The sequence below is a fragment of the Spermophilus citellus genome (assembly GCF_964194105.1).
Source record: "Spermophilus citellus genome assembly, chromosome: 9".
Lineage (NCBI taxonomy): Eukaryota > Metazoa > Chordata > Mammalia > Rodentia > Sciuridae > Spermophilus > Spermophilus citellus.
The window spans coordinates 6,525,606-6,550,055 of record NC_138191.1 but is presented as its reverse complement, the minus strand read 5'-3'; the positions used below and the strand labels follow the sequence as shown (position 1 = coordinate 6,550,055).

General features: G+C 35.3%; 1 protein-coding gene across 7 annotated transcripts in view; it reads left to right on the top strand.

Annotated features, from left to right (window-relative positions):
• The window catches only part of ASH1L (ASH1 like histone lysine methyltransferase), a gene marked incomplete at its 5' end in the record, with an annotated part of 178,804 nt that overhangs the window by 85,358 nt on the left and 68,996 nt on the right, over positions 1-24,450 (top strand). For all 7 annotated transcript variants that reach the window (XM_081306514.1, XM_081306512.1, XM_081306510.1 and 4 more), the window contains 2 exons: positions 5,972-6,716; positions 13,648-13,827. In XM_081306514.1, the coding sequence (XP_081162640.1) occupies positions 5,972-6,716; positions 13,648-13,827 (925 nt within the window). The remainder of the gene's footprint in view (positions 1-5,971; positions 6,717-13,647; positions 13,828-24,450) is intronic.

Sequence of the window (24,450 nt, the reverse complement as noted above, 5' to 3'; positions counted from 1 at the left end):
TAAATTAAGAAGGTAGATATAAGGAATATACTCTTAGAAATAAAGCAATCACTCACGAATAAATAACTGGACTGGGTTGTGGCTCAGTGGCAGAGCACTTGCTTCACACATGTGAGCGACTGAGTTCATTCCTCAGCAGCACATAAAAATAAGTAAACAAAGATTAAAAAAAATAATCTAAAATATTCCTGATTTCATTAAGGAAATCAAAATTAAAAATCTTTAGGCAATGAGAACTCAAAACCCAGTATTTTTAATAAAAAATTCTGTCAACCACTTAAGGAAAAAATAATAATTACATACAAATTTTTTCAGCCCTTTTTTAAAGTTAGGGTCTTGCTGAGTTGCTTAGGGGCTTGGTAAGTTGCTAAGGCTTGCTTTGAACTTGCAATCTTCCTGCCTCAGCCTCCAGAGCCACTAGGATTACAGGTATGTGCCACCACTCCCAGCTCCAAAGTTTGGTTAACATTGAGAAATCAAGTAACATTTTTTTTTTTAATTTAACAGGAAATAAGAAAAATCGCATAATTTTTAAGTAGATTTATAAAATGCATTTGACAATATTTAAAACTTAAGAAGAAAAATAGTAATAGACTAGAATTTTCTCAGCCTGATAAAGTATAGCTACAGAAGAACCTACAGTTTACCTAATTTACTTAATGGTGAAAGACTGTTTTCCCCTTGTGATTGGGAACAAGGTAAAGATTGCCACTACTCTCATCACTTATAAGTCAACATTTTAACAAAGTCCTAACCATTGCAATAAGGTAATAAAAAGAAATTCTTAAGTTTTATACAGATAGGAAAGAAAGAAGGAAAGGAGTCAAATAATCTACAGAAAAATTCCTAAAGCATCTGTTTAAAAAAATTACTGGACTTAATAAATGAGTTTAACAGGATTTCTGTGAGTTTAAGCTGAATATATACAAATCATTTTATTGCTATACCGGATCAGTGAACAGTTATAGAATCAAATATAAACAAAATAACAATTACAATTCTATTAAAAGCCATGAAAAACTTTAGGATCAATCTGGCAAAATATGTACATTATCTGTATAATAAAAAGTACAAGCAGTTTTGATAAAGAATAAGTAATGGAGAGAGATGTTGGATCACTTCTTGGAAGATTCAGTGCTGTTAAGATGTGAGTTTTCTCCCAATCTGTAAGTTCAGTGAGTTCTGAATAAAATCAGGATTTTTATATAAATTGACAGGTTGATTTGTATGGAAATGTATGGGTCCTAAAAAAACCAAACACTTTCACATTTTTGAGAAACAAAATTGGAGATTTCCACTAACTGATATCAAAACTTATTTATAAAGCTATACTAATCAAGACAGTGTGATAGTGGTTTAAGTATACACATGTCATTCAGTGGAACAATATAGTCCCAAAACAGATACTCCTATGTATATTTTGACTTTCAGTTGATTTTTGACAAATACGACTATTTCAATTGGGCAAGGATAGTCTTTTCAAAAAATAGTGCTGTAAACTAGTTATCTTCATGGGAAAAAGGGATTATTGACTGCTTATCTCATACCATGTATAAAATTTAATTTGATATTGTTCTTACAATCTCTCTGAAGTTTCTGAAACTGTAAAATGTTTAGAAGAAAACATAGGAGAAAATCTTCATGACCTTATAATATTCAGAGATTTCTTAAATAGTACAAAATATAAGGACCTTACAAGAAATTTTATTTTATAAAATTTTAAAATTTTGTCATTCAAAAAACATTTAAAAAATAATGTAAAAGCGAACTAGAGAGTGAAAGAAACCTCTAAAAATAATCAGCAAAAATTTTGGATAGAATCTTCTCATAAAGAATGCTGATGAGGCCATGGAATGTAGATCATGGTAGTACTTTTGCCTGGAATGCTTAAGGTGTCCTGGGTTTGATCCCCATTAAAGGTGAGAGTGGGGAGGGACAATTTTGCCAATAAATGAAGTCATGAAAACATGTTCAACATCAGGGGAGTGCAAATTAAATCTGTTACAAGTTATTACTTCTACCCCGTAACAATGATAAAAATTTTTAAAAAGCAACAAAAACTGATAATACAACTCAAAGTTATATTATCATACAACGAAATATGTGACTAGAAACAGTAAAAAGAGAATATAGAAATGAAGGAATCTCAAAATGGTGCTATGTGAATAAAGCCAGACAATAGAGTACATACTCGTGTCTTGCTGTTTACATGAAATCCTAAAGAAACAAATTGCATCCATAGTAAGAGAAAGCACATCTAGTAGTTTTTACCCTCTTCTTTGATTACGATTGTGAGATGGAATGATTATCTATAGAAAGGGGACAGAGAACTTTTTAGGGAAATGTATTCATTGTAGTGGAGACAACATGCTTATCAAAACTCCTTAAATTTATATATAAAAGGGATATGTTTAATCTCACCACATTGAAATTAATTAAAAATAAAACATATGCTACCCAGCCTTGTTTCCTAGACAACAAGAAAATTGGCAAGCCTGAATTTGAGAATATGTGAAAAATTTAAAATATGAAGTGCTGCTTGGAATGGTGGTGCACTCCTGTAATCCCAGCAGCTCCAGAGCCTGAGGAAGAGGATCATGGCATCAAAGCCAGCCTCAGCAACTTAGTGAGGCCCTACACATCTCGGGGACACCCTGTCTCTAAATAAAATATAGAAAAGGGCTGGGTGTGTGGCTCAGTGGTAAAGCACCCCTGGATTCAATCCCTAGTACCAAGGAGAAAAAATTATACATATGAAGTGCTCGAGTAAGTTCCTCAGGAAGAGGCTTTAAAACTACTTATTTTAGGATTCTGTTTTAAGTCACTATTTATGAATTTAATTCATTAGGTAATGTTGAACAGTTCATGTAAGAAAAAAGGAGGTATAAATGTTGTCTAAGATTTTGAACATTGGAAATATAAAATGAATTTAATGAATTTGACTACTCATTGCCTTACCTATGGTCCAAACATTGTTTGAAAGTTATATGCATTAAACCACTAATTAGAATTATGATTAGTGCTATAACAGAAGAAAGTATCATGGCAGTTCTTAATAAGGGACCTAATTTAAGGTTGAGATCTGTTTGAGGGGGGAAGTCGTCCTTAATGAAGTCATAGTCTCACTGTAAATTTTATAATTAATAGTAATTAAGCAGATGAATTTGTGGGAAAAGATTATTCCAGGCAGAGAGAACAACATGTTTAATGGCCTGAAGTCAAGAAAGAATTGAAGTTCTTTTGAGGAATTGAAGTTATTTATTTCAGAATTGATGGTTCTAAATAGAGTACTATTATAATAGAACTGAAGGAAATCAAGGTAATAATTTGGAAGTTGTTTTTATTGATTAAAACACTCTTCTCTACCCGAGTCAGTATTGGGGATTGAACCCAAGGGCACTCAACTACCACTGAGCTACATCCTCAACACTTCATATATTTTGAGATAAGGTCTTGTCTAGTTGCTAAGGATGGCCTCAATCTTGGTGTGATCCTCCTACCTCAACCTCCTGAATCACTGGGATTACAAGTGTGCATCACCATAGCCAACTGGTAGGTTTTTTATCTCAGAATTTCTTGTGATCTCTCCTATAATTGTAACCAGATTGTAGCAAACTAAAGTTATTTCGAAGACCTCCTCATTCACATATCTGGTGGTTGATGTTTGCAATTGGTTATGAGTTGAGCTGTATCAGTATTCAAGTGAAAGGGAAGTAGACTCTACTACTTGACAAGAGAATCTTCAAAAGATTTGTGTATACCTTTTAATAGCACCACAAGCAGTTAGGCTATTTCTTAAGGGGAGGAAGATATCATTAGCTTGATCCATGGTCATTGTAGAATAAAGTGTATTGTGTGCATATACAAATATGTAATAACAAATCCCATCAGTATGTAGAACTATAATGCATCAATAAAAAAAAAGTGGAGGGGCTGGGGTTGTAGCTCAGTGGTAGAGTGCTCACCTACCACGTGTGAGGCACTGTATAAAACTAAAAGATAAATGTATTGTGTCCACAATCTACAACTTTAAAAAAAAAATTTAAAGAACGGTTGTTTTGAAAAAAGTGGGACAAAAAGAAAGAAGAGTGGATAGATTCAGTGGGTCAACTAGCATGAGATTAAAATCTTATGATTTGTGGAACGAAAAAGAATGGATAAAGTGGCCTGAATTTCTATATCCAAATTCCTGCCACATGATTTATGGTATCTTCCACTGGTTTAGGGACTCTGGAGGAGAGAAGTAAGATGTAAATATGAGTTTGAGAATTCTGTGGACATGAAAAAAATACAAAATTAGAAGAAAGGTGTATTAGAGATCAGGAGACATCTGAACAGAGGATAGATAGTTAAATGCATTTCCAAAGAGAGTATAGCATGATAATATAGAGCCTTTAGAAACTAACATTTAAGATTGGGAAGAAGGAAGAGGTCCTTTTTTCATTCTAGTAATTTTTAGATAAAACTGAAAATTGGTATGAATATTATAGCTGAAAGTTTGAAAACTGTTATTTGAACGATGTTATTGATAATTTGAAGAAAATTTCATTGTTGTCTTCATGAGATAGGCATCTAGAATGACTAGAATTATTAAAAGGAGTATCTAGAATAGTAACACATTGAACAAAAAATTTTCAGTTTTTGATGGACCTTATTGTATTCACTTATTTATATACAGTACTGTTTGAAGTCATTGATAAATTCATTGATTAGAGAAATATGACCTATGATCATTAGTGGTATGGCAACATACAGAGTGGCTTCTTCAGAGGAGTTGGGCACAGTGGCACACGCCTGTTAATGCCAGCCACACAGGAGGCTGAAATAGGAGGAATATGAGTTCAAGGCCAGCCTGAGTAATTTAGTGAGATCCTGCCTCAAAAAAGAAAATTTTAAAAGGACAGAGAATTTGGCTCAATGGTAGAGTGGCTTGCCTAGTGCCCAATAAGCCCTAGACATAATCACCAGTTCCATTTATTTAAAAAAAAAGGGGGGGGTACTGAGTGATCCTAGAACAAAGATTACAAAATCTTTAGGCTCCTAATAATTTATTTAGTACCACTTATTTTTTTCAATGTTTCCTTTAACATGTATTCATTTTAAATAGATAATGCAAATGTTTTATCTATTCCAATTTTAAAACTTTCCAAAAAGTTGATGTCCCTCCCAGTCCTTTGCACTTAAATCCAGCACTATTCTAGAAATATAATCTATAATTAAAGTTTAGATCTTCATCCCATATTTAACTGTTAGTTCCTTGACAAGCCTTCATTTTTAAAAAATTATAATGTATTTATGACCCTCATCTCATAGAATTCTTGTTGCCATTGTTTGTGGTACTGGGGATTGAACCCAAAGGCACTTTCCTACTGAGCCACATTACCAGTGCCTTTTTAAATTTTGAAACAGGATCTCACTAAGTTGCTTAGGGCTTTGCTAATTTGGCTGAGGCTTACCTTCAACTTTTGATTCTCCTGCTTCAGCATTCCAGTTGGTTGGGATTACAGGTGTGCACTACCATGTCTTCATTTTTAAATTTTAAGAATTGTTAAAATCCACATATTATTGAGGATACCTGGGTCAATTTTATTTTATTTTGGGTACTGGGTATTGAACCTAGAGGCACTTTTATTGCTGAACTACATTCCCGGCCATTTTATTTTTTTATTTTGAGACTGTGACTCACTGAGTTGCTTAAGGCTTTGGTAAGTTGCTGAGGTTGTCCTTGAACATTTGATCCTAATGTGTCAGCCTACTGAGTCAATAGAATTGCAGGCATGCATCATCACACCTGGCTATAATTTTTATTTTAATATGCTTATTTGAATCAAGAAAATAAACTTAGCTGTGAAATATAAATTCATGTGGTATTACCATGTTTATTCTTGGAAGATGAAAGCACTGTTACTTGTCTAATATCAGTGTAATAAGTTTAGACTTTTGTCTATGTGTGATTTGTTGTGTTTTTTAGTAAATGGAATTCCATCCCGAAGTCCAAGATTGGTTGCTCCAGTGGATGACTCTGTGGATAGTCTGCTACAGCGGATGGTACAACATGAGGACCAAGAGCCCATGGAAAAAAATATTGATGCTGTAATTGCAACTGCTTCTGTACCACCTTCCTCCAGTCCAGGCCATATCCATAGCAAGGAACGAACCGTGGGAAAATCAGATAGTCTTCTAGTGCCTGCAGTCCCAAGTGACTCTTGCAATAACAGCATCTCACTCCTTTCTGAGAAGTTGACAACAAGCACCTGTTCCCCGCATCATATCAAGAGAAGTGTAGTAGAAGCTATGCAGCGCCAAGCTCGGAAAATGTGCAATTATGACAAAATCTTGGCCACCAAGAAAAACTTGGACCACGTCAATAAAATTTTAAAAGCCAAAAAACTTCAAAGGCAGGCCAGGACAGGGAATAACTTTGTGAAACGCAGACCAGGCCGACCTCGGAAGTGTCCCCTCCAGGCTGTGGTATCAATGCAAGCATTCCAGGCTGCCCAGTTTGTCAGCCCAGAATTGAATGAAGGTGAAGAAGGATTAGCACTGCATCTCAGTCCCGATACAGTCACCGATGTTATTGAGGCTGTTGTTCAGAGTGTAAATCTGAATGCAGAACATAAGAAGGGATTAAAGAGGAAAAACTGGCTGTTGGAAGAACCGACCCGGAAAAAGCAGAAGCCATTACCAGAGGAAGAAGAGCAAGATAATAATAAAAGGTAACTTTATTTAAAGTATTATAAGTAGAGCAAACTTGCATTGTAAAAATCTAATATACCTACATGAGTGTGTTATTCTGGTAATTTTGAAATATTTCTTTTTACTGTGTAAGACCTGCTCTTGTATCAAACTGTTATATTATGCTATCTTCTATGTGCTCTCAAATTTTTGTCCAATAATCTATTTTTAAATCTTCCAGCATGTTAATTTTACTTTCTTCATAGTATCCTTTTTATATACTTTACTTTTTTCCAAAAGATATAGAGCAGAAAGCAGAAATCACCAAACATAATCCTTTTGTTGTATATCCCAACAGATCCTGTATTATTTTCCTGAACGTACATTTGATGTTTCGGTTGTTTTTTGTTTTGGATTGGTTTTATATGCTGAGGATTGAACCTAGTGACTCATGTATTGTCTGATAAAGTTTGCATTTTGGTAGTGTTAAATACATTCATAGTGTTATGTAATCTTTACCACTGTTCATCTCTATAACTCTTTTCATTCATTCACGCAAAAGTCAATCTGTACCCATTAAATAAAAACTTCATCTTCTCCCCTTTGGCCAGCACCATGGGTTGACCAACCCAAGTTTATATAACGTAATACTACTGTGAAAATGTTTGATGAACAAAAGATCTATTTGAGACCCTGCATACAGTCCTTTATGATAATTGTATTTTCAGTTTTTTGAAGAACTGCCATACTATTTTCCATAGCATCATACTATTGTGCATTCCTCCCAACAGTGTATTTCAGTTACCTTACATCTTTACAGATACTTATTTTCTAGCTTTTTGATAGTGGCTGTCCTAACAGGTATATGATAGTATCTCAATGAATTTTATGTTTGCATTTCTCTATTAATATTGTTGAACATTTTGTGCTTATTCTTTTGTGCAAATTTTTAAATTAGGTTGTTTTTTATTATTGAGTTTTAAATTTCTCAATATTCTGGATATTTTTTTCTTATTAGATATATGTTTTGTAATATTTCCACATTCTGTCTTGGTTGCCATTTTATATCTTTTTACTATAATGATACTGGTTTTCAGTGTACAAAATTTTCTGATATTTCCTAAGTCAATCTATCTGTATTTGCTACAAAGATATGGTAATCAATTGTGGTGCTAGAATATAATATAGACATAGTGTAGACCAATGAAATAGACGAGAGCACAGAAATAAATTTTTGCATATATGGTCAAATGATTGTTGACAGAGATATCAAAACTGCTCAGTGGGGAAAAGACAGGTTTTTCAGTAAATGATGCAAAAAAAACCTGGAAATCCAAATGTAAAATAATGAAATTAGATATTTAGCACCATATGTGAAGTTTAACTCAAGATAGATCAAAGACCTAAATTTAAGACCTAAAAAAACACACAACAATAAACTCTTAGAAGAAAATAGTTTGTAAAAACTTCAAAACATTGGTTTTGGCATTGATTATTTCACATTTTTAAATGAATCAATACAACATTCACCATTTTTAAGTGGCTTTTTAATGTAATGTAACATAAATACGTATATTTGTGTGGTAACAGCATGGTATGTGAGTTGCTATAAACGAAATCCTGGACTTTACAGATGCCAGGTAAATGCTCTACTATTTTACTTCTACATCCCCAGTGTTTAATTCTTATTTATATTCTCTGTCTTCTGCATTAATGAATCATGTTTAGAGAGGTTTTTTTGTTTTGTTTTGTTTTGTTTTGTTTTGTTTTGGCCATTCTCTATGCATACATCTTGACAAAATATTTTACTTTCTCCCTATGTTGCCCATGCTTATCTCTCAAGGGCTCAAGTGATCCTCTCTCCCTCCCTCAGCTTGGACTACAGGTGTGCACCATCGCAATCATCGTCTTTTTTTTTTTTTCCCTCCTAGAGAATGTGTGTGTGATTTTTTTTCCCCCCAAGAGTATAACACATGCTGGTAATTCAGGGAAAACTAATAGTTTACTCATTCAAAAGTAAAGTGTCAGCCAGGTACAGTGGTGCATGTTTTATAATCCCAGTGACTTGGGAGGATGAGGTATAAAGAATATACATTCAAAGCCAGCCTTCGAAATTTAGCAAGGCCCTTGGCAACTTAGCAAAACCCTGTCTCAAAAAAAAAAAAAAAAGGGTGGGAATGTGACTCAGTGGCTAAATGCCCCTGGGATCAATCCCTAGCACCAACAAGTTTTTTTCAAAAAAAATAATAAAGTCTCATTTAATACATGTATATCCTTCTCTACCTTTTACTGTGCGTTTACAGAATATGTACACCTGCAAAACTGTTATTTAATGTAAATAGTAATAAACTAAACATTCATTTTTTTATAACTTTAACTTTTTTCCCCAACTTACTGGGATTGAACTCGGAGCCTCATGGATGCTAGGCAAGCACTCTACTACTGAGTTATGCCTATTATATCTTAAGAGATCTTTTATAATAAGTACATTTAGAATGACCTTAGTCCATGGTAAGATCATTTCATAATTTACTTAATTATTTTCTTTGAATGGGCTATGTCTTCTTTTTTTAATATTTAGCTTTTGAACCTCAGGTGAGATTTACTTTGTGTTAGATATGACTTAGAGATTTAATTTTCTTCTCAGATATTTAAGTGGTACTCCTACCAACATTTATTGATGAATTTATCCTTTCCTTACTTATTTGCTATAACTTTGTCATACAATTTTTTTCTATATTTGAATCTTTTTTTTCTTCTTTCTTTTTTTTATTTGTTCTCTTTAGTTACACATGACAGTAGAGTATATTTTGACATTTATACAAACAAGGAGTACATCTTATTCTAATTACAATCCCAGTCTCACAGTTGTACATGATGTGGAAATTCACTGTAGTGTATTTATGTATGTACATAGGAAAGTTAAGAGAGAGGAGTCTTAGAAAAATTTTGTTCTGAGTCTTTTCTGATATCACTATAATACTATCTTAATTACTGAAACTTTAAAACACCTATGAGTAGAATGATTTCTGCCTTCAAAGTAGTTAGAGACGTTGTGACCTTTCACTTTAGGAAGATTCACCTTAAAAAATGTGATTCAAAGAATCCATTTTAGTTCAGATTAACCTTTTGTTGCAGGAAATTCTGGTATCATAATCAGTGACATTAAACACATACACATATTTCCACAAATTGTGTTCTGGTACTTAAGATGATTTTGAAGGGAAAGACATAATTTCTGCCCTTGATTATATAGATAAGAATATCACATAGTGAATTCCTAGAAACAGCAAGCTTTTTTTTTTTTTTTTTTTTTTTTTTTACTTTTCATTGAAGCCTATATGTTCTTGTTAAATCATGGGTATTTGTTCATTTATTAATTCTGTAATTTTTTATTTAAAGATTATTGTATGTGCTTGGGGTTGGATACAGTGATGAACAAATATAAATACTTTGCCTGTGTTTATGGGTTTTATAGTTCACAGCCTTTTATGAAGGAGTACTTGGAATTATGAATGTAAATGATACACTCAATTGGCCTAGCTTCCCTGAGAAAATGGTGACATGAGCTAAAAATCTGAATATCTATTATTTAAATTAATAAGTCCAGGGCTAACATTTTAGGGTGAATATTTAAGGGAAGTGAATTCAAGTAGTTTTCTTGTTGTTTGGTTTGGATTTTTTTGTTTTGTTGGGGGTTTTTGTTGTTGTTATTGTTTCGGCCAAAACAGAGTAAAACAAAAAGAATGGTCTAAAATGAGTCTAGTTAGTGCCCAGATTATGCCAAAAGCCTCATGTGCTACGATAAAGATTTTGGTAAGTATTGTTAATGCTAACAAACCACAATACAGAGGAATAATTTAATAGTTATGAACCTTGCTCTGTGCTCAGAAAAAAAATTATAATCAAATCATGTTTCTGAAAAGAAATAGGTGAATTTTAAAACACCACCCTTCCCTAGAGCTTTTACAATTTTATTTTTGATACTAAGGATTTAACCCAGAGACACTTCACCATGTGAGCAACATCCCCTATTTTCTATTTTAAGAGAGGGTCTCACAAGTTGCTTTAGGGACCTGCTAGTTGCTGAAGCTGATCTTGAGCTTGCTGTCTTTCTTTCTCAGCCTCCAAAGTCAGTTGCTGAGATTACAGGCATGTGCTACCATGTCCAGCTTCTATACGAACTCTTGAACTCAGATCAGTACTCCAAATTTTTTCTGGTGTTTACCTCCATTTAAATTTTTGGTTTTCTTGCTTCTTTGAGCCCCTAAGAAAGTTAGCAGGAACCTCTCTCAAAATGAAAAGTTGAGCACAGTGGCGCAACCCCGGAAGCTCCAGAGGCTAAGCCAACCTCAGCAAAGGCGAGGACTAAGCAACTCAGTGAAACCCTGCCTCTAAATAAAATATAAAATTGGGCGGGGTGGGGGGCGAGGGATATGGCTTAGTTGGTAGAGTGCTTGCCTTGCATTCACAAGGTCCTGGGTTCAATTCCCAGCACCACAGGGGGAGGAAAAATAGGACTGGGGACGTGGCTCAGTGGAAGATTGATCCCCCTGAGTTCAATCCCTGGCAACGCCACCCCTTCCCCCTATACCCCAAAAAAGAAACCAGGCATGATGGCACACATCTGTAATCCCAAAAGCTCTGGAGGCTGAGGCCAGAGGATGGAGAATTCAAAGCCTGCCTCAGCAATTTTAAGGAGTCCCTAAGCCACTTAGCAAAACCTATCTCAAAATAAATATAAAAGACCTGGGGGGCTGGGGCTATAGCTCAGTTGGTAGAGTGCTTGCCTCATATGTACAAGCCCTGGGTTCAGTCCCCACCACAAAAAAAAAGAAAAAAAAGAAAAAAGAAAAGAAAAGAAAGAAAGGAAAAAGAAAGGGATTAAGTGCCCCTGGGTACCAGGAAAAAACAAACAAACAAATAAACAAAAACTTAAAAAGGACTGGAGATTCAATCCCCAGTAAAAAGGAAGGAAATTGAATTTGATACTACATTTTGTAACTGCTGAACTAATTAAATTCTAGTTTCTGATTTTGTGGATTCCTTGGGTTTTTCTATACAGACAGTAGTGTGAGATGTGAGAAGAGTTAGTTTGTGACTTTATCCATTCCAATCTTTTTTTTCTTTTTGTCTTTTATGTAAGAGTCAGAAAAAAAAATCTAGAAAACTTCCTGCTATGTCATTGCTTAGGTCCCCATGTTATATTAGTCTTTTTGTTTCTGTGTATTTTGTATGTGATTTCTACAGAATGATAAGTGGTAGTATATCTATTTATTTTTCTCTCAACCAGAATTTCCTTTCATTTTTCTTAAGATGTTTTTGCTCAATTTGGAATTCTTTTTATCAGGCTCCCCCCCACGACCACCTTCTAGCTTCATTGTTTCAGACATAAGATCGTTCATTCTTTTTATATCTCTTTTTATAATAGTGTCCTCCACCAACTTTTTCATTTATCACTAGTTTTCAGTAAGTTTATCATTATATGCCTTATTTTTTCATTTGTTTTCTATCTTGCTTGTTTTTAACTTTGTTTATATTTTTATGTTTTTTATCAAATTGGGAAATTTTTTTAGCCAGACTCATTATTTTTCATTGTGTACTTGTTTACTTTGAATGTTTCAACCTTGTGTGTTCAGATTTTATTTTTTTTCCGTAATTATTTCTTTGTATGTTTTTATTTCAGTAGTTAGATTTCTGGTCCTAGTTTTCTCTAGGATTCATTCCACGATTCCAGTTGCTTTATGTTGTCCCCTAGATTGTTGATTCTATTTTTTTTTGCACCCTTTTAATTTATCTCTGTATCAGTGTGGGTTTTTTCTGTTGTGTCCTCAAGTTCACTGATATTTTCTTCTATAATGTTTACTTTGCTGTTAATCACTCTAGACTCAGTTTTTTCATTTTAGTCTGAATTTTCCAATTCTCAGTGTTCAATTTTTTAATGTATTCCACCTCTCTCCTCTTTAATGTATTCCATATCCCCCACCCATTATGATGCTCATGATCAAATTTTCCTCTAAATTCTTAATCATACTTGTAATTGAATTTAAAGGGTTTTTTCCCTCTGATTTCTGTTGGATTATTTCCCCCCCCACGTTTCATTTTCCTACATTTTAGCATGTGTTAGAAATTTTTGTTTCTATTATGAATATCATATTATTTAATATGTCTGGGTTTTGTTGGTTTTCCTTTATTTTGAGAGCCATGTGCTGCAGATATAGCTCACTGGGTTCTTGAGAGGCAGCTAGATTGGTTGTGGACTAACTTTCATTTTGAAATTCGTTTTTAAACTTTGTTAGGACTGACCTTTATTCCAGGAATAATGAATTTCTACTATAGTTATTAACATTGCCTACTAGAATCTCTATTGAAAGCCTTGAGTATTAGTCTATGTCTTTCCATTCTGCCTTTAGAATTTAAGTATCTGTCAACATATGTGAGCTCTAACTATTATTCAGCTTACAATTCTCTGAATCCTTTGTTCGGCCACATGGAATTTTGTCCTTTGCATGGACACTTTAGTATATAGCAATATAATAAAAGATTTCTGGAGTTATTTTCTATAGCTTCAAAATTCCAGCTACCTCATTCTCTCCATACTAGTATTTGTCTCTGTTCAACTCATCTATTTGACCATTCTGTGCTTGGCCTATTCCTGCGTAGTCATTCTTAGAAAAGCAAGATGATTATATGACTCACTTTTCCCCGCCCCCATTTTCTCAGGGATCATAGGATAACACTGTTATCCAGTGTTTAATAACTTTCATAATTTTTCCTCTATATTTCTGGTAGTTTACCTTATTTCTGTTAGCTTTTGTCAGAAAGTTAAATGTGGTGTCATTCATTCTAATCTGGCCAGATGAGGAAGTCCCCATCTCCTTTTTAAAAATTGTTACGATTGTTTTTTTAAATAGTCCTTTGCAGAAGATTTTTTTTTTCACAATAAAGTCATCTTTAAACTTCTCTTTCTAGCTTTACAGAAGCACCAGTAGAGATTCCCAGTCCTCCTGAAACCCTAATCAAACCTCCTGAACCTGAAAGTACCTTGCAGCCTGTGCTGTCTCTCATCCCAAGGGAAAAGAAGGCCCCACGTCCCCCAAAGAAGAAGTATCAGAAAGCAGGGCTGTATTCTGACGTTTACAAAACTACAGAGTAAGTAGTAGTAACTGTCAGCTGGCATCCTTTAAAATACCTGTTATTCTCTCGTGTTTGAAAAAGACCCTTTGTCAATCAAAAAATAATATTAATGTATTGCAAGTATCAGTCTTATCTTAAATACCTTAATGTTCACTGTACTCATTATGCTGTACTACGTTGTACAGGGTTTATTTTCCCTGATCTTTATATTCTCTCTACCTTTTTAGATTATGTTCCTGTACTTTGAATCTAAGGATGAATTTTTTTTTTTTTTAATTTTTGATTTGTTCTATTTTCTGGTACTGGGGTTTGAACTCAAAAAGCATTCTTAATCCTGAATGAAATCCCAAACCTTTTAATTTTTTTGAAATTTGGTTCCAGTAAGTTGCCTGGGCTATCTTCATACTTATAATCTTCCTGCCTTGGTTCTCAAATAGTAGGGATAATGGGTATGTGCCAACACACCCAGCTTTAATGGTGCCTTTTTTGTTAATTAACAATAAAGAAAATGGCACTAAAATGCCATTTAAACTAAAATGATATTAAAAGTGAACTACTTTATTTTCAACCAGTTTTGCCAGAATAAAAAATGTTCTCCTTAGTTTGAACAATTTCATATGCCCTTGACAAAGCACCAAAGAGATTTCCATTGTATAATTTAGTAAGAAGTTGTCCATACAGCCAGGCACATTGGCAAACGCCTATAATCCCAGCAACTTGGTAGGCTAAAGTGGGAGAATCACAGATTCAAAGCCAGCCTTGGCAAGACCCTAAGTGACTTATCGAGACCCAACTCAAAATAAAAGGGTGGAGATGTGGTTCAGTGGTTAAGCACCCCAGGATTCAGTCACCAGCACAAAATTAAAAAGAGGTAGTAGTTCATATAATTGTTAGATTTGGGGAGTTTGATAGCAGTTTGACAGGCACAAAAGGCTATTACAATCAGAACAGCATGTTAAAAGGTACATAATGGAATGCAAAGATTCTGCATATATTGGAACAGCTCAGAACTCAGGGTTTCTGTAATATATTAGCTTTATAGCCAGGCACAGTGGCACAGGCCTGTAATACCAGCAGTTTAGGAGGTTGAAGCCAGAGAATCACAAGTTGAAGACCAGCATCAACAATTTAGCAAGGCTCTAAGCAAGACCATATCTCAAAATGAAAAAGAAAAAGGATTGGGAATGTAGCTCAGTAGTAAAGCACCCCTGGATTAAATCCCCAGTACTATAAAAAGGAAAATTGGGCATGGTGGCATACGCCTCTAATCCCAGTGTCTCGTGAGACTGAGGCAAAATTTGAGGCCAGCCTCAGCAGTTTAAAAAGGCCCTAAGCATCTTAGCAAGACTCTGCCTTGAAATAAAAAATAAAATGGGCTGGGGATATGGCTCCGTGTTTAAATACCCCTAATGTTCACTCCCTGGTACCAAAAAAAGAAAGAAATCAGGATTCTCTCAGTACTAATGAGAAAATAGAAATACACTTTGCAATACATCTAATAAGTCATAATTTTAAAGCAAATTATTCTAGATATAGAAAAGCTAAAATATGTTTAACAAGCTTTCTATTAAAGTTCAAGTTTTATTTCTGTTCTTTTTCTTAATTCTTTTAAAATGACAAGTAAAATACTAATAAATATCTTACTATAGGGCCAGGCATGGTGGTGCACACCTATAATCCCAGCTCTACCACGCGGCCTGCGCAGTGGTTTCATTAATGAGGTTCTAGGCATAAAGTTAGTTAGAAGAGATCGAAATAAAACACACAAACCAGTTACCTTATTTATATTGCTAGGTCCAAGACGGCTCACCTCCCTGGTTCCCGCCTCCAGCCGCCCAGCAGGGCAGCAAGGATTACTCTGGGCTAGCAGGAGAGAGAGAGCGCGAACACGCCGGGGAGTAGCCTTTTATTTGGGGAACAAGAGATTCAGGGGAGAATTCCATCCAATGAAGGTTGAGGGGGGGCTGCACTCCAAGGTCAGGGTCAGTGATTGGGTCTCCGGGGTCAGTGGTCACGCACACCCCCACACAGATGGGCTCTCTCATCAGGAAAGGGTCAGGAAAGCTCCGACACAGCCAGAGCGCCTCAGGCCCTTAACGGGAGTCACCCAATCACGCGTCAGAATGGCTCCCCACACCCAGCCACTTGGGAGGCTGAAGCAGGAGAATTCCAAGGTCATAGCCAGCCTCAGCAAAAGTGAAGTGCTAAGCAACTCAGTGAGACCCTATCTCTAAATAAAATACAAAATAGGTCTGGGGATATGGCTCCATGGTCGAGTGCCCCTAATCTTAATCCCTGGTACCCACTCCCCCCAAAAATCATACTGTATGGATAGGGACGTATTTCTATACTAGAATGCTTGTATAACATGGGTGAAGTCCTTGAGTTTGACATCCAGCACCACAAAATCAATAAAAAAGAAAAAAATTAAAAATGGTAATGATAGAAAATAATGGGGTTGAGGATATAGCTCAGTGGTAGAATATTTGTTTTACATGTGTAATGCCTGGGTTTAATCCCCAGGGAATCATACTGTGCATCAAAAGATTAGGATCATCCACCACATTAATGTTTATAAATGTCTCTAATCAAACAAAAATTGCATTATCAAAGTGAAATTTTACTGTATTTATGTGAAAAGTAGGTCTTTGTCTTGCAGAAATAATTAGGGGGGAAAATGGCTTATTCTGGAGTATTTTATATTCTTTTTCTTGTATCAGGGATTAAACCCAGGAGCACTCAACCATTGAGCCACATCCTTTGCTCTTTTTTTAATTTATTTTGAGACAGGGTTTCACTATTGTACTTGAAATCCTTCTACCTCAGCTTTTCAAATTTCTGGGATTATAGGCATGTGCCACCACACCTGACCCTGTGCCTTCCCCCCCCCCCCGCCCCCCGTGGTGCTGGGGATGGAACCCAGGGTTTTGTGCATGTAAGACAAGCACTCTACCAACTGAGCTGTATTCCCAGTCCTTTAGTTTTCATTTTTGACTCAGGGTCTCACTAAGTTTCCAAACCTGGCCTTGAACTTGTCTTGCCTCAGCCTGCTGAATAGCTGGAATTACAAGTGCACACCACCATGCCCAGCTTTCTGTATGCATTGTTAAAAACTGTGGAGCCTGTTCTTTTGTTGTTGTTTGTTTGTGTATTTTTGTGAGCTCCTGTTTCCTATTGGTACCAATATGTTTAATAAACTTAATTTTTAGAGCAATTATAGATTAATAGAAAAATTAAGTAGAAAGAACAGTTTCCTTATGTCCTCTCTCCCTACACATGTATAACATCCCTCAGTATTATAACACAACATTTTTATTACAGTCAGTGCACTTAGCTGGGTGTTATCACACACCTTTGATTCCAGGGACTCAGGAGACTGAGATCCACAGAAGCATCGCAAGTTCAAAGCCAGCCGCAGCAATTTAGTGACTCCCTAAGCAATTAACAAAACCTTGTCTCAATATACATACATAAGGAATGGGGATGTGCTCAGTGGTAAAGTACCCTGGGTTAAATCCCCATTACCAAAAAGTCAATCAATCAGTCTACTTACACTAATACATTATTATCATCTAAAGTCCATAGTTTACATTAGGTTTCACACTTGGTATTATACATGCAATATGTTTTGACACTTGTATTATGATATTTATCAAATATTTAAATAAAATACAGAATGGTTTTTACTGCAAGAAAAGTCAAAAAGTCCTCTGTGCTCTGGCAGGCTATCAAGGGAGAATATGTTTCAATCAAAAATTAATCCAGATAAAAACCACATTGTCAGTTTAAAAGATTAATTAGATGAGGAGATAATAGAAATTAGAGACCCATTTAGGAAGCAGCATGCCTTTTTTGGTATTATAGAATAAAACAAATGTTATGAACTAAGATATGACACCCACGGAAGAATGTTGGAAATGTAAGATCATGAAAATTCTTTATATTAAAATGAAACGTAACTAAAGGGAGATCATAGGGAGTGAAAGTCAGGTCCTGGACTCATTGATGCTTTTTTTGTTGTTGTTTTGTTTTGTTTTTGGCAGTTCTGGTGATTGATCATACCTCCTACATGCTAGGCAAACACTCTTTAACACTGAGCCTCATCCTGTGATGCTGTGATTTTAAAGCTTACAGAATACTGTTTATATTCATGGCAATCATATGTACATATGGAAACATGTAATCCTTATAAGAATAATATGTCATTATATAATATGTAATCATTGAATAATGTTTATGCAGTTGTCATAGCCTAAGGATTATATGTATTTTGATAATAAAATCATGGTATCATCTTATATTTGATACATCATTTTAAACTTTCTAAGTGCTTTAATATTCTTTTAGTCTATAAGGATGGCAAAACAGGTAAAAACAAAAAAGTTACAGGATTCACTGAAACTTGCCAAAATTGTTGATATAATCATTGCAATAACCACCAGCACTTAGACATCATACCACTGTTGTTTTACTACTAAATTGTGATGTCTCAGAGACTTAGGGTTATTTCATGAGAATTCCTTTCTTACACATAATTTAGAACCAGAACATGGTTCGCTTTTCTCTGAAATACTTCAGACATATCTCAGACTACAAATCCAGTTTAAATGCAATGGTGTAGACTGGGATGAATACTGAGTCTCACACCATTTTCTGTATGCAATATAGATTTGTGTACTTTTAATTAATGGATGATTTTTTAGTGTAATTTTAGATTCAAAGAAAAGCTGAATGGGAGTTTCTTTATACCTGCTTTTCTGACACATGAACAGTCTCCTCATTATAGACATTCCTCACCATGTTACAATATTAATATTTGTTAAAATTCATAAACCTATATCATAATCACCCAAACTCCATTGTTTCAACTAGGATTTACTCTTGGAGTTGTATATTCTGGGGGGTTGACAAATGTATTAATGACATATTTCCACCACTGTAGTATCATACAAAAGAGTTTTACTGCCCTTATATATCTTCTGCCTTGTCATCTCTACCCTGGCAGCCACTAATCCTTAACATTGCCTGTCTCCATAATGTTGCCTATTCTAGAATGTCATATGGTTGGGATCATAGTATGTAGCCTTTTCAGAATGGCTTCTTTTACTTATCAATATGTATTTAAGTTTCCTCCATGTTTTCTTATAAGGTTTGATAGCTCTTATTTTTTTTTTAAATTGCTGAATATTTCATTATCTAGATATGCCACAGTTTATCCTTCACCTACTGAAGGACATCTTGGTTGCAAGTTGGGAATGAAACCTGCTGTAAATATACATGCATGGCATTTGTGTGGATGGTAGGTTTTCATTTCACTTTGGTAAAGATCAAGAAGTACATGGCAGGATCAGATAGTAGTAGTATGTTTAGTTTTGTTTAAAAAAAAAAAAATCCACTAAACTGTTTTCCAAAGAGACTCTACCATTTTGCACTCCCAACAGCAATTGGTGAAAATTTCTATTGCTATACAAACCTCACTAGCATTTCTTGTGTTGTCAGTGTTTTGGTTTTGGCCCCACTGGTAGCTGTGTAGTGTGTCTCATGATTCTGATTCATTGTATCCTTGTTGCTATCTGTGTCATCATCTTTTTTTGTTGTTGGTTTCTGTTGTAATTTTTCACTTCGTTTTCTTCTTTGTGGTACTAGGTATTGAACACAGGGGCACTTTACCACTGAGCTATATCCCCAACCCATTTTACTTTTTGAGACATGATCTCCTAAATTGTTAAGGCTTGCTTCAATGTTTTGATCCTCCAGTGAAATTACAAGCCTTTATGATGCCCTGTTCTGTCTTTGTTGAGCTATCTGTTCAGTTCCTTTGCCCATTTTTATGAGATTTGTTAGCTTTTCTGGATATTTGTGTCTCTCTATAAATATAATTTTTTAATATTTATTTTTTAGTTATAGTTGAACACAATATCTTTATTTTGTTTATTTATGTGGTGCTGAGGATCAAACCCAGGGCCTTGCACATTCGAGGCGAGTGCTCTACCACTGAGCCACAACCCCAGCCCCTCTTTGCCAGCATCTCCAAATGACTTCCTGAGATTTTGACTGGGATTGCATTGACTACACAAAGGGGAGAAACTGCTATTGAAAAATGAACATTTTTATGATACTGATTATCTCTATCCAGGAACAAGGGGTTTGTCTTCTAAGAATGTCACTAAACAAACTTACTTTCTCTTACTATATTTTTTTCTGTTTTTTTTTCCTTTTTTTAGTTATAGGTGGACACAATATCTTTATTTTATATTTATGTGGTACTGAGGATCAAACCCAGTGCCTCACGTATGCTAGACAAGCACTCTACCTCTGAGCCACAATCCCAGCCCTCTTACTATATTTTCACAATGCAGACTATCTTTGTGACATCTGTCAACTAAATGCATGGGGATTTCTCCCTACCCAGAAATCTCACTGGTTACCTGCTGGGTACCCTCAAATTTAATTCATTTCTGACACTGTCTACCCGGAAATAGAGTCTAGTTCCACCAAGTGAGAATTTCAGCCAACCCCAACCCCTATCCCCCACTCTTACACACACACACACACACACACACATTTGAGCTGCTAATTACAACTCCAGATATAAGTGTAGACTTCTTCTGGGCTGGGGATGTGGCTCAAGCGGTGGCGCGCTCGCCTGGCATGTGTGCGGCCCGGGTTCGATCCTCAGCACCACATGCCAACAGGGATGTTGTGTCCGCCGAGAACTAAAAAATAAATATTAAAAATTCTCTCTCTCTCTCTCCTCTCTCACTCTCTCTTTAAAAAAAAAAAAAGGGATAGGATCAAGGAAAACATAACATCATGAGATCAAGTCAAGCGTAAAAGAAAATGATGGAACCAAGATACAGCAGTTCAAAATGAGATGTATGTGGCAGCTGCCAGCATAACATGGCATGTTGTTTCACTATAAGCTTTTTTCTTTTAGTAAGTACAAGTATACTCTAAAAAGATTTAGCCAGGCATGGTGGTGCATGCCTGTAATCCCAGTGGTTTAGGAGCCTGAGGCAGGAGGATCACAAGTTCAAAGCCAGGCACAGCAATTTAGTGAGGCCCTAAGCACCTCAGTGAGACCCTGTCTCTAAATAAAGTATGGTTAAGTGCTCTTGTTTCAATCGCTGGTACCAAAAAAAAAAAAAAAAAAAAAAAAAGATTTAAAGTACAGTATGGTAAAAACATGAAATTTTTCTTTTTGTTGGTACTAAGAATTGAATACAGGGGCACTTTACTAATAAGTTCCAATTCCAGCTCCTTATTATTGTTTTGCAACAGACTCTTGATAGGTTGCTGAGAGTCATCACTGAGTTAATGAAGCTGGCCTCAAACTTGTCATCCTCCTGCCTCAACCTCATGATTTCTTATTTACTAAGGTTCTTGGAACCAATACTTCAGTGATAGTAAAGGATATAGTGTAGCCTGTTTTTCTAGTCTTAGCTCCATTAACGGGCCTTAAGCTACAATATCTGATCACTTCTCCACTTCCCTTTTCTCTTGGTTTTCATCCTAGGTGATTGTTCTACATAGTATACCTTCCGTCTTTCCTCTTGCCACATCCTTTCAAACCTTATTCAAATCTGAAATTCTTCACGTTAAAGTAGTCTTAGTTTCTTTTAGTTGCAATTATTTTTACATTCCTTTTGGTTTTTGTAGAATTTAGTGGTTCGATGTAGAAAGTAGTATTAAGAGTTTTATCATACACGTAGACCAGTGGTACAGAATAGTAGAAACAGAAAACAGTTATCTCCTACTAGACAAACATGCCAGAAGCATTCACTGGAGAAAAGAGCCTATTTAATAAATGGTACTGGAACAAAAGGAAAGCCACATATAAGAAAATGAAATTAGGGCTGGGGTTGTGGCTCAATGGTAGGATGCTTGCCTTCCATGCGTGAAGCACTGGGTTCAATCCCCAGCACCACATAAAAATAAACAAATAAAGATATTGTGTCCATCCAAAAAAAGAATTTTAAAATGAAAATGAAATTGAACCTCTGTCTCTCACCCTGCACAAAAATCAACTCAAAGTGGATCAAAAAAAGTAGGCCCAAATCTTCACTATGTCAGCCTAGGATCTGACTTCCTTTACAAGACTCCTAAAGTACAAAAAGTAAAATCAAGAATCAATAAATGGGATGGATTCAAACTAAAAAGTTTCTTGTTGGCGAAGGAAATAATCAATAACGTAATGAGAAAGCCTACAGAATGGGGAACAATCTTTACCACGTGCCCCTCAGAGCACTAATCTCAGGATATATAAAGACTTAAATATATAAAAACTTAACATCAAAAGACTTAAATATATAAAAACTTAACACCAAAAGAACAAATAACCCAATCAATAAATGGGCTAAGGAACCGAATGGACACTTCACAGAAGAAGAAATATAATCTATCAACAAACATGAAAAAATGTCCATCATCTCTAGCAGTTAGAGAAATGCAAATCAAAACTACCAGTCAGAATAGCAATCATCAAGAGTACAAGCAATAATAAGTGTTTTGGTGAGGATGTGGGGGAAAAGGTACACTCATACATTGTTGTTGGGACTGCAAATTGGTTCAACCACTTTTGAAAGCAGTATGGAGACTCCTCAGAAAACTTGAAGTGGAACCGCCATTTGACCAAGCTATCCTACTCCTCAGTTTATACCCAAAGGACTTAAAATCATCATACTACAGTGACACAACCATGTCAGTGTTTATAGCAGCTCAAGTCACAATAGCTAAACTATGGAACCAACCTAGGGTGTCCTTCAACAGATGAATGGAAAAAGAAAACATGGTGTGTGTGGGGGGGGGGGTATATTTATTTTTTTTCCCCAATGGATTATTACTCAGCTTTAAAGAAGAATGAAATTATGGCACCTGCAGGTAAATGGATGGAATTAGAGAATATCATGCTAACAAAATCCCAGAAAACCAAAGGCCAAATGTTTTCTCTGATATACGGATGCTAATTCACAATAAGAGTCAGGGGCCCATGCTAGAGAATAGTCAGTTTAGGTAAAGGAAAGTGAAGGGAGGTGAGGGGATATGGAGATAAGAAGGCTAAAACAGACATTATAACCTTATGTACATACATGACTATATGATGTGATTCTGCATATGTACAATCAGAAATTATACCCCATTTATGTATGATTTATCAAAGTGCATAAATGCATTCTACTATCACATATAACTAATTAGAACAAATTAAAAAATTATAAAGGAAAAAAAAGAGTTTTGTCAAAAGAGACCGAGGCAGAGTGATCACGAATTCAAAGCCAGCCTCATCAAAAGTGAGGCATTGAGTAACTCAGTGAGACCCTGTCTCTAAATATAATGCAAAATAGGGCTGAGGATGTGGCTCAGTGGTCCAGTTCCCCTCAGTTCAATCCCCGGTATTAAAAGTTTTATCATTTTGTGGTGTGTTATCTAGGCGTTTGCACTGATGTTTGTTATTCTATCAAACTCTAAGCTTCTTTTGTACAGGATCTCACTTTGTGCAACTTGTATGCTCTCTAGACTCTAGCAACATCTTTTAAATATTTAGAGAATCAACTGCCTGAATTCCTAAAACATAATATATGATTTTAAATCTTAGAAAAAAAATTAAATGCTAAGAATAGCATCTGCCCTTTCACTCTGTAATAAATATAAGGAAATAAATATTTCAGTTCATCATGTTTATATTCATCAAGATAGAATAAATGCCAAATTTTTTCTTGGAATGCTTATACTTTATGTGTATATACACACAATCTTCATGTACTTGTATGCATTATAATTGCATTATCAGTTATGTTTGTACTTTTCAAACGGAAAACTTTTATCTGTATGTTCTCATTTGAACCCATTACACTGTATTTAAGTGTATCTGTTTCATAGTCTTGCACCTCATTTGGATTAAAATCATAACAGTCTTTACAAATTTTTTATACCTTTATTTTATACATTCATTTTTATGTGGTGCTGACAGTCAAACCCCCTGCCTCACACCTGCCTCGCAAGTGCTCTACCACTGAGCCCCAACCCCAGCCCTACAAATTTTTATTTTGTTTTATTTTATTTTATTTTATTTTATTTTGGTACCAGGGATTGAACTCAGGGGCACTGGACCACTGAGCCACATCCCTAGCCCTGTTTTGTGTTTTAGACAGGGTCTCATTGAGTTGTTAGTGTCTTGCCATTGCTGAGGCTCGCTTTGAATTCATGATCCTCCTATCTCAGCCTCCCAACCTGCTGGGATCACAGATATGGGCCACTGTGCCTGGCAAATATTTTTTTTTTTTTACTATGGTTATTTTGTATTATTTTGTTTTGTTTTTGTAGTTACTGGGAATTATAACCCAGGGCATTTACCACTGAGCTCTTTTTTAATATTTTATTTTCAGACAGGGTCTTAAAAAGTTGCTAAGAAACTCACTAATTGCTAGGCTGACCTCAATCATGTAAGCCTTCTGTCTCAGCCTATCAGTCTCTGACATTATAGGCATGTGCCACAATACTCGGATATTTTTTATTTTGTTTTCCCCTCAAGCAGTGTTTGAAGTCTTAAGATATTTTTTCCTTGCCTTTAAGTATGATTTTGGTGCTCTTTCCTATAGTTATTAGGTACAAAAGAAAATTGTATTTATTTAAACATCA